Source organism: Vigna radiata, chromosome 11, assembly GCF_000741045.1.
Source record: "Vigna radiata var. radiata cultivar VC1973A chromosome 11, Vradiata_ver6, whole genome shotgun sequence".
In the NCBI taxonomy this organism is placed as follows: Eukaryota; Viridiplantae; Streptophyta; class Magnoliopsida; order Fabales; family Fabaceae; genus Vigna; species Vigna radiata.
Genome location: NC_028361.1, coordinates 17,511,584 through 17,522,977, shown reverse-complemented (window position 1 = coordinate 17,522,977; position 11,394 = coordinate 17,511,584). Strand labels below are relative to the sequence as shown.

The 11,394-nt window shown below is 33.2% G+C and overlaps 1 protein-coding gene across 1 annotated transcript; it reads right to left on the bottom strand.

Moving 5' to 3' along the window:
• Positions 1-686: 686 nt before the first annotated feature.
• On the bottom strand, positions 687-9,679 carry LOC106776362 (putative phospholipid-transporting ATPase 9). The gene is made up of 11 exons (XM_014663796.2): positions 8,150-9,679; positions 6,139-7,469; positions 5,166-5,276; positions 4,794-5,070; positions 4,620-4,708; positions 4,426-4,534; positions 3,781-3,993; positions 3,527-3,652; positions 3,329-3,427; positions 2,420-2,611; positions 687-2,014 (listed from the first exon to the last, which is right to left on the bottom strand). The coding sequence occupies exons 1-11, from the start codon at positions 8,564-8,566 to the stop codon at positions 1,382-1,384; spliced, it is 3,597 nt and encodes a 1,198-aa protein (XP_014519282.1). The 5' UTR covers positions 8,567-9,679; the 3' UTR covers positions 687-1,381.
• Between the last annotated feature and the right edge of the window lie 1,715 nt (positions 9,680-11,394).

The window sequence follows — 11,394 nt, the reverse complement described above, 5'->3', positions numbered from 1 at the left end:
GCTCGACCTACACGTTGGAGGAGCTCGACCGAGGGGCACTCAACCTGGAGAGAACTCATCCTGGAGGAGCTTGACCTAAGAGAGTTCGGCCTATAGAACTTGACCTGTAAGAGCTTGCCTAAAGGGGAGCTCAACCTTGAGGGAGTGGTCGACCTAGAGGGAGAGCTCAACCTGGAGGGAGAGCTCGATCTGAAGGAGCTTGGCCTAGAAAAACTTGGCCTACAAAACTCAACCTAAAGCAACTCGAATGAAGGAACTCGACTGAAGGAACTCAGTCGAACGACCATACGATACAATTACTTTAATAATAACAATTGTAAAAATAGAACCTGATTTATGTATAATCTCATTACATAATGATTTCACTACTTTTTTATTTTTATATACAAAATGAAAACAATTATTAAAAAAAAATGAATACGGGTCACTCGACTAGTTAATAACTTAAGCAGAAACATTTTAGACACTTATCAACATAATAACAATGGTTAGAAAAGTAAATTTCCTAGTAATTTATTTTCTTAGTTATGTAGTAGATATACTGTAGATTTGTGAAAATTTGAGTATACATCTCATTATATATAATTATTCAAAATTAATTCTATTAAAGGCAGTTATAAAAAAATGCAAAACAAACAAGCAGGTAACAGATATGGTCTTGCAGATTAAGAGTTTTGATGTTGTGGATGCAAAGAACAGTTTTCTGAACGAATAAAGAGCGAGCATGAAAGTGTTGAATGGATTTCTAAGAACTAAAGGCAGGAAAGTAAAAGAGTTTCGAGATAAAACTAGTGGAAGGAATTTATCTGTTATGATTCTGATAATAAAAAGTTAAAATAGTTCAGGCCACATTTCTGATCATACATCTATTTTGAGGCTTCCCAAAAACCAGAGATACAAAAGTGAGTAGCATTTCACACGTTACATTTCTCAATTATTTACAAAAAATGAAGAAAACAGAAATGAAGAAAATCAAGGAGTAATGAAGGCATTTCTAAGATGATAGGTGCAACAGAAGAATTACTGAAAAGAATGAAGGAACTGATTTCTATAATAAGAGGCTATGCTATATAATTTTACAAAGAATTCAAGCTGTACACGGTAACTGCTACAATCTATGATACAAAAAACAAGCTATAAATTAACACTTACAGCCTCAAATGGCCAAAAAATAGGTATACGTTTTATTCATTTGCCAAATTTGACAGCCAAATGATGGTTTGATTATGTGCACCGTGCCATTACCAAGGAAGTCGATGTAAGCAACATTGCTTTCTGGTTGAGAGGAGCCTGTAAGCAATTCCGTGACTCTATGCACAACAAAGGTGGTAAACACAAACTACGCATCATTCCACTGTTGAAACAAATATGTCAACATATACTATCTATGGTTAGTTGAACTGTCTTTGAAGTCATTATCCTTAGCCACCAAGCGAGCCGTTGAACCGACAGTTGTTGGCCGCAGTGATCTTTGCCGCACCATAGCGACGAATTCAGGATCATTTGTCTTTCCCTCATGCCGTATCCATTGTACCATTTCGTGATACATGGGAAAGAACCTCATCTGTATTGCTGAGTAAGAGAAGTATGGGATGAGTGTTGAGATCACGACAACCAATGTCACAATCCAGAAGGAGGGTGATGGAGCAAGAGTTTCAATGAAGACTTTGTAAGCATTTCCAGAAATGCTGGGAGACATTGCACCATATGCCAGGAGGAAAAGGTACCAGAGAGCAATGGAACCCCAGATGAAAATGTGTTGAATCAAGGTGAAGTAATTTATAGCAACAGCCATTTGCAAGTTCACAACCCAAACCACACAAGTGTACATTGTTGCTCCGAGTATGTCCCTGCCAGCAGTTCTTCCCTGCTCATCAAAGGCTTGAATTTCCATTGCTTTTGTGCAGAAAAAGAAAATTATTATGGCACTTATAAAGCCATTTAGCATCCAGCTGAAAATTCTCCGCCAGCTGAAGAGAAGATTTTGCACTCCTTCTTGATATAATATAGGAAACTGCCATGTGAAATGCAAATAACATGGAATGAGAATTAGAGAAGAAAACTAGGATCCCAAGATACAGAAAATCAATGCATACTGTGTTTTACATTGGATAAATCCAAAGGGGGGTTTATTTACGTTGTATAATTCAAAGGTGACTTCTGTGTTTTAACATTATTCTACCCTTATCAATATCATGATGAAACTGAAGCCACCAGGAAAGGGTAAAAACTGAAAAGTCCATTAGGTCAACATGTAGAATTAGGTCTAAAGTAGATGTGATCATATGACTTATTGCAAGGCTTGGTTATCTTTTCTGAATGGTGGGTTCTCTCTACTCTTCCATCACTCAGCAAACTATTTTACGAAGGAAAAATTTCACCTCAAAATCATCATGAGAAGAGCAACACAATAGCTTACCCTCAGACAATACCGAGCAGACACATCCTGGTCAAAGACTCCAAGAGCAATCACAGGAAGTGACGAAAAGAATACATTATAGACTGACAAAAACCAGTCATTGTATGCCGGTTGCCCAGAGAACGATGCATACACCTCATATAAGAATAGAGTAAACCCAAATGTGATGTTTTTGTAGAAGAAGTAGCATATCTGTCAGAAGAAGAATGAAACAGGTTAATATAAGTACCAAAGGTTTCAGATTATCTCTTATGGCCTATGGGTCAGTTGGCAACTCGTAAAACTTGTTTAGTGGTTTAGAATTGCTTAAGAGAATTTAGTCATAAATTTAAGATTATTTTTGTCTAATTTTATCTCAAAACCAATCGATGTTAAATGAAGTAGGCGATGTGGGATTATCCAACAGCACCCCTCCACAGATGTTTACAAGAACAAACGAGTCTATCAGAATGTGATTACCAAAACAAGTAGAAACCAATTGTCATTAAGTGAAGTTACCAACGAACACATAAGTTGCACAACAAGAATTGAAGCAGCCAAGGCCCCAACCATTTTTAACCTAGGTTTAAGTTTAACTTGAATTTAGATAAATGATCATTAAACCAAACCTTATGTAATCTAATTTAAATTTGAAAAACGATAGTATACTTATCGACCTTTCCACAAATGAGTGGTTCCTAGAATAATTTAACAAAAAAACCACTCTTAGATCTAGCTGAAAGAGAGGAATAGGAATATGGATGGTTCAAAATTGGCTTCCATAAGAACCATTTTTTTTTAATAGGGATAGTTACGAAACACCATATATTTTTAAAAAGAACCTACTATACATAGAGAGGCTGTTTCAAAGTTCCTAAAAATCCCCAAGATCAATAGAATGTTGAGAAGTGGATGTAAGAGTTACTATACCATTGATGAGATTCTTCGGTAACACCAATGTCCATGAACAAGAAGCAACCTTTCCAAATAACGGAACTGTGCAATTGCAATATCACTAGACATAACCGCCTGAGAGGAACAATAATAACAGAAGGATTTAAAAGAGTGTAACAAAACAAAAACCCATTATAGAACAAAACACAAATAGTTAATCAGTTTGGTGCGTACCTGCATTCCTTCAACGCCACTGATTCCAATCCCGATATCTGCTTCTTGAAGCATTCCAACATCATTAGCACCATCACCAATAGCTAATGTAGTTTTACCAGTACCAGATTTTACCAGTCTAGTGACCTTTAAGAGAGGAACCAATATATAAAACATTACTTTCGAATGCTAACCAGAATCATTATCAGAATTAAAACAAGAATGATGACATGATATCAAATAGAGAGGAAGAAATAGAATAGACTGAAACATACCAGTGCCTTCTGCTTTGGTGAGGAACGGCAGCAGATAACTGATGCACAACGAATTGCAAGGTCCAAAAACATGCTCTTCATATTATCCTCTAGAGCATAAGAAAGTGATTTTCCGTCAATAATTAAAGCAAATGCCTGCTGAGAGGTTCCTCTGGAGGCAGTCAGCTGCTGAGCAGCTTCAGATATTTGATGGCGGATATTTTCTCGACAAGCCTAATACATAAATCAGTATAAAAATATCAGAACCTCAACTTTTAACTCTGGTTTCGCTAAGACACTTACACACCAAGCAATCCCCTCTCTTTCAACACAATACAGAAGCAAGGAAAAGTTTTAATGTGTGAAAACAAAAGGAAAGAAAGAGAATGAAGGTATCATTGTCCTTGCATCTTATTTTATAAAACAATAGTCAACCATGCCATGTAAATTCAGTTAATTAGTATTAATATCACTTTGTCAAGACGCTTTGTTTGCAAAACTAGAATGGAGGAATCCATGAAATATAAATTCAAGTCATCAACTGCGTAGAACAATACACTGCATGCATGAACTGTCCATGTAAGAAGACGTATTGGTATATTATAATAAGATAATGACTTCGTTAAAATGGAAACTACATCATCACAAATAAGAAATTTATATTACCTTAGCAATAGCCACCTTGTCTCCAGCCTTCTCCAATGCTTTAATTTCTGGAGTTTCCAACTGAATTACAATTTGTTTCATTCCTTGTCTAAGTAAACTACAAGAAAAACTGAAATTGTACATTGATGTCAAACATCTTGAGAAGAATTCTCATTCTGAAGCAAATGTTAAAAGGGAATATCACTATATTATACCCAATATTGATGGCAGTCTCCATTTTATCCCCAGTCAAAACCCAGATCTTAATTCCAGCTTGGGCAAGCTTGTCAATGCAATCAGGAACCTATAAAAAAATATGAGAAGCATCACTTCACGTCTGGTTCCATGTGTCATATATTTGTACGTAACCAATTATTTTCCTAACTCACCCCTTTTTGTAGCTTGTCCTCTACAGCAGTGGCACCAAGAAGGATTAGATTCCTTTCAATCTTATCTGATATTTCATCAATCAGTGTTTCGCGATCTTCACTAACTGAATTTTTTGCTTGAGAAAATTTATTATTAAACTCCTTGTATTGGTTTTCACCAAGTTCACGATATGCCAGAATTAGAGTCCTTAGACCTGCATCAGCATACTCGTGTACATGTTCCAAGGTTTTCTCTTCAAACTCCCTCCCATCCTTGGCAAGCCTCTCAAACATGACACTGCATGAAAATAAGAGAAAAAAGGTGGTAAATAGATTTAAATACAACCGTAAGAATTCCAATATACTATGGTCACAGGTTAGTTTATCACCAACCTGTCAGCACCTTTACAGAGTAACAAAATTCTCCCTTCTTCATCTTTCACAATCACTGACATTCGCTTCCTTGAGCTATTGAATTCTAAAACATTGAGAAGCTTGTATGTCCTGAAACATGAAATTAGTTAGTGTATATTTGATGCATTCTGCATTACTTGGATCCAAAGGGCAATAAAGAATACCTGAATTAAGAATACTACATTTTAAAAGTTATTTTAGAAAATATAAAACAGAATTTCTAATCATTTATATTGTGAAATCCCTGATTTCAAACACCATTACAAAATAAATATTTATGCTTAGCAGAAAGATGGCTAGGGAAAATAAATAAACTATTTTTTTCATCCACTTAAATGTTAAGATTTGGAATGAATAAATTTGACGAATTTTATTAACATATGGAAATATGGCTAGGAAAAAAATGTTAACCATTTTTTTCATCCAAGAACTATCAAGATTTCGAAATATAGCAAAATACTTCTTATAAGGCTTGGAAAATCCTCTACCCTCAAGCTTAGCTCTTGTGGGTCATTTTAGGCCTAGCCCATTTTGAATTTTAACTAAGAATTATTTTCCTCCATCTATATATTGTAAAACAATATCAAAACATCTTTGGGGTCCACACTGAGCTAAAAAAACATGACTTCACCAATTCCGGAAGCACCATTGTCTACTTGGTCAGTCATTCTAGGAGTTTAAAAATATCAATATAAGACTCCACTCCACATCCCTGTGCAGCAATAGCATTATAATTTATTGACTAAGATTAGCAGCAGATGTGAGAAATGCTACTTCCAAGTACTTTTTATTGCAATTAGCTTTTGTTATTACAAGACTTAATAATATATAATTGCATCTGCATTTTTCAGTGAGAATTCAATTTTAATCTTCTTATGTTCATTAGCACTGAAAAATGCAACATTAAAAAACTGTAACTATCAAAGAAACAAAGCAATTAATAAAAACTGACCGTTCAATTTTGTCACCAGAAACTGGATCCGATTCATAGATTGATAAACTAGTCTGAGTCCTTTTATAGAATTCAAAACCAATTTCTCTTGCTGCAATCACAAATGCTGATTCATCTGGAGATTCAGTTTCATATGAGACATTTCCTGTATCTTCATCAACTTCAGGTAGGGCTGTATGGCAAATTGCCAATAAGTGAAAAAAATTCTTAATAACATTTGCATTAGGCTCGTTAAACCAATTTCCATTCATTATCCTTTCATCTGTAAAGTTAAATCCTTTGATGGGAGCATTTCTGACAGGCGAGTCCCTTGAATCGTCAATCAAAGGAAAACCATTCTTTCTATCCATTGCCTTCTCAACCTCTGTAACACCACGGCCATACGCCACCCCAGCAATGGAACATTTGATGAACTCCATCGAGTTGCAGGTCAGAGTTCCAGTTTTATCAGAAAGTATTGTATCAACTTGGCCAAGTTCCTCATTCAAGTTTGAAGTACGGGCATGGGCTGGTTTGTCTGCATCTTCATAGTACATATGGATATCTTGATTGATGAAGATGCTCTGAAGAACTTTGACAATTTCTATTGAAACATACAATGAGATGGGAATGAAGAAACCATATAACATTAAGGCTGTGAAACAATGAAATATAGCAGCAGCTGGTGCTCTTTGAGGATCAAAGAAAATTGTAGAGTCATCTGGTCTTAGGTACCACCTTTTCATCACTCCATTGTCCAAGTCATCTCTGGTTGCAATGCCAAAGAAAATAGATCCAACAAACGCCATTAGAAACACAATGCAAAACATGAAGTAGATAACCCTATCCATCTTCTTCTCAACCTTTGTTCTCTTTGAAGGGGCATCAGTGGAATTCTGAATTACCTTTGTGTCATGACCAGTGAAGATGACAGCTCCAAATATATAGTCTGTGTTACGAAGTTTAGAGTCCCTCAGAAGAAGTTGCAGAGGAGAAAGAGGATACTGCCGTTCCTCATACTCCATGCTCCCAATAAATGAATATAAATTTGCATTTGGATCTTCGCATTTGATTGTTGCTTTAAAATCACCTAATTGAAAGTCCTCGTGTAAGGAAGAAGTTACTTCCAACCCTTGTTTTAACTTCAAATTTGTCTCGCCATCCAAGTTCATGGTCTCAACATAGCAGAATGCATCCTCATAACTGGAAGAAAGCAGTAGGAGGTCAGCAGGAAAGAATTCGTCCTTCATTATCTTCACTATATGCCCCACCTTCAGATTCTTCCACTCAGTATATTCAAAAATTCCTTGCCCTGTATGCACTTTAACTCTTCTATTGTTCACCTCCATATCCTACAGGATTTCACTAGCTAGGTTATAAACTCCAACAATGCTGGACAATTAGAAATTTAGTTTTTCTTAATATAAATAACTAGAGGCCTACTACTTTAATCTCAAACAGGTATTTAATTGCACAAAATGAAAATCAAAATCATATTAGCACAGACAAGAAGACTTAAAATGTTGGAAAAGTTTTGGCATGAAAAAGCTTTTAGATATTATTTTAAGACTCCGATTATTTTAACACACTGTAATTGTATAAAATTATTACGAGGTTTCAACTCCAGTATTAAATTTAATCAGAGAGATAGCATTAAAAATTATATACTTTCCAAACATAACACAGTAAGGATCTGAACAAAATAGCCAGAATTTTCCATAAACTAACTGTCATTCCATTAAAAGGAAACAAAATATTTTTACAAACTAACAATCCCTCCATCTTTGAAGAACCAACAATTTTCTTTCAAAAATTACTGATATTCTTCGAGTCATGGGGTCCTTGCTATCCCGAAATAGTGTTTACAGATACTTTAAGTTGCTCAAATTAAATTAGAAAACAGAATCAGATTCGTTCCAAATCTGCACAGTTGTACTGCAGCGTCTAAGACAACAAGGTTCAAGAGCCTCACTTTCAATAAAATAAGCTCACAAACCATTTTGATGGTAAAGCAGAAGATAGAATTTAGTACCTGCTGTTTCCTTCGCCAATCTTCAATACCCTCTTTGATCATAGTTGCTCCAATGATAATAATCAGAGGAAGGATAGCACTGACAGCTGTATAAGGAGCAAGTTTTGTGAAGGCCAAGATGCCAGTAACCAAAAAATAGAAATTAGCCACCCTCCTAAACTGCTCAAAAAGGGACTTAGGCAAGAAAGTAGCAAGGTTATACTTTGTAGAGCTCACAGAATTATCAGCGTAACTCCTTATCCCAGCCTCAAAGGTCTCTGGTTCATTACAAAACACCACCCTGGTATACCCTCTTTCTCCTATCTGCGAATGATCCTCCTTGAGAGATTGTTTCCCACATGCAAATGAATAGATTTTGCTAAGCCGCAACTTCCTTCTCCTTTCACCCCTCATTCTTCTCCTCCCCAAGTCCACCATTCAATCACCAATATCCTCAACAACAACAAAGAAGAAGAAGAAGACCCTTAGAAAGAAGAACTACTTGCTCCACCTCTAAACACCAACTACCAAAGACAGCAACTACCAAAACTAACAACCTCCCCCAAGTTCTTGTCAAATTCAAGCTCACTGTCCGATTTCCAAATATAATAAAAATAAAACCCTCAATGCACCCTACCACAATCCCCCTTCAAGCACACCAAAAACTCAAAACCCCTCAACCCAATTAAGGGTCAACGAAAACGAAAGAAAACATATCAAGCCAACAACCCAAAAGTGAAGAAGAAAGGCTGATCACAGAAGAAGAAGGAAAAAGAAGTTACAAAAGCGTAACCAAAATAACAGAAAGGTTCAGAGATGCTCGAATATCCGTATATTGTTTAGCAAAAGCACCAAGTACATAATATATATGCAGAAAACAAATAACACCCAGAAACAGACACGTCAAAGGGTGCCCAGAAAACGGTCAAGGAATCAACTTGGGAAGAGAATGTTCGAAGAAGCCGATAGTAACGAGTGAAAATTCACCATGTTTGATAATTCCTCAAAGAGTGAAACATTCACAAGAAGAATAACTGTGGTGATGGCGAAGAAAATGTCAACAACTGCGTCGAATAAAGACTCGGATTGGATCTCACGTCTCTCCTGGACGCGCATTACCATTCAGAAGAATTCAAATTTGCGCCACTTCTCCACAGTGCCATGGAAAAAAGGGGCATCCAAAGTTTAACGAAGGGAAGAAAATTATAAATTACAATTTAAAAAAAAAAAACTTTGTAAAATTTAAATGAACAAAGAGAGAGAGAAAATTTTGTTATGTTTCTTCTCCATTTCGCGGGAAAGCTATGGAGCTCGTCAATGGTGAGAGACAAGTCTCTCTCCCTCTTTCTCTCTCTCCAGAGGAAGCTTCATAGCTAATTAATGCATTGAAGAAGAAGAAGAAAAAAAAAAACAACTAAGTAGAAAACTAATTTTGTACAATATTGAGAACAATGAGGTGTAATTGGAAATAATGATAATTATGATGAACAGGGTGGTAAAATCCGAAAAAATAGAAAAGAAAACACACGGGTTTTGACTTTGACCAAAATTGGAAAGAAGAATAACTTCTTCCATGCATCTGTTAAAATCTGAACTATTAAGATTATTTAAGTTTTTAAAAAGTGAATGAAAATAAAGCATCTATTAAATGAATGCTATTTTAGATAAATTAATAAAGAATTTAAATGCTATAATTTTACATAATCTTAATTACATGTTAAGGTTAAAATGGGATACGAAAATTTTCTCAATCTTAAACTATAATATAATTTTTTATCTTCAAATTGAAAAAGTATAATATAATTTTACATAATCTTAATTACATATAATTTTTTAAGTTTGTGTTGAAATAATTTATATTATTTAACACAGTTCAAATAAATATTAACACGAGATATTGCTTAACACATAAAAAAAATATTTTTAAATTAAGAGAATTACATTTTATTTAATTTTAAAATTGGTAATCAAAATTTATTATATAAAAAGTAAACATATTTAATTTTAAAAGAAAAAGTAAACAATATTTATTCACCAATTTTTAGTTATTATAGAAAAATATTAATACATGTATCTAATAAAATTATTATAATTAATTATAAAACTCATTTTACTCAATTAAGCAATTAATATTATTATTAACCGGTGAAGAAGAGATACTTTATTATGTCTCTGTTTATTTAAGGGAAAGTATTAATAATAATTGTTACATAAAAATAATGCATAATGATGTTATAGCAATTTTAGTATCAGAATAGTTTATTTTGATTTTTTAGTTTTAAAATATAATTAAAAATAAAATAGAAGTATAAAACATGTAATAGATGACAAACATGTAACATTTTTTAAGCAATTAGATGACATATTATACTTAAAATTGGTTAGTTTTTTAAAATTGGAAGATTAAATCTAAAATTAGTTGTGATTTTATGTATGTCTAAAATTAATAATTTAAAATAATGCATTACGGCATGCAGAATAGTATAAATAATTAAGATTATTGTTTGTTTTTAAATAATAAAGTTAACATTATCATATAATTTTTCCTATTCATCTATACTTCAATTGTTAATACGAAGTTCAAACAACTATAATATTGTATGAGCGAAAAAGGTTTAATAAAACTTTCTTGTTTAAAATGTTGAAATTTATCTAAATTGTAATGTTTTGATCAAACTTTTGGAAAATGAGACTCGTTATTATATTTTTTAAATAATCAACGTATAATTTTACACCTCTGTAACGATGTATTAATTGATATGCTTAAATTTATACAAAAATAATTATATGAAAATATGTTTAATTGTGTATGATATATTGAACTGAATTATTTGAGATAATTTTAAGATGACATTAAATAAATATGGGATTTATATTATTGAACACATAAATGTATTATTGAAAAGAAATATTTTTTTTTTTCATTTGATGATTCAAATTATGTAGATTAACTAAAAGTTATTCATGTATTAGATATATAATTATTTATACTATAAACATATCAGAACTTATGAAATTTGCATTTGTATTTAGATTAAAAATGTTTATAATAAATTATAATTTTCCCAGAGATATCATATCAACATTATATGCTAAAGTGAGCTTTCATTATATTAAGTTTTAGTTTATAACATAATTCAAAATTCTTATTAAGAAACATGATGAAGTCGTTACAACTCGTTTTCTCAGTTAATTTTTTAAAAAATATTTTTTTAATTTCTTTTAAATATATATATATATATATATATATATATATATATATATAT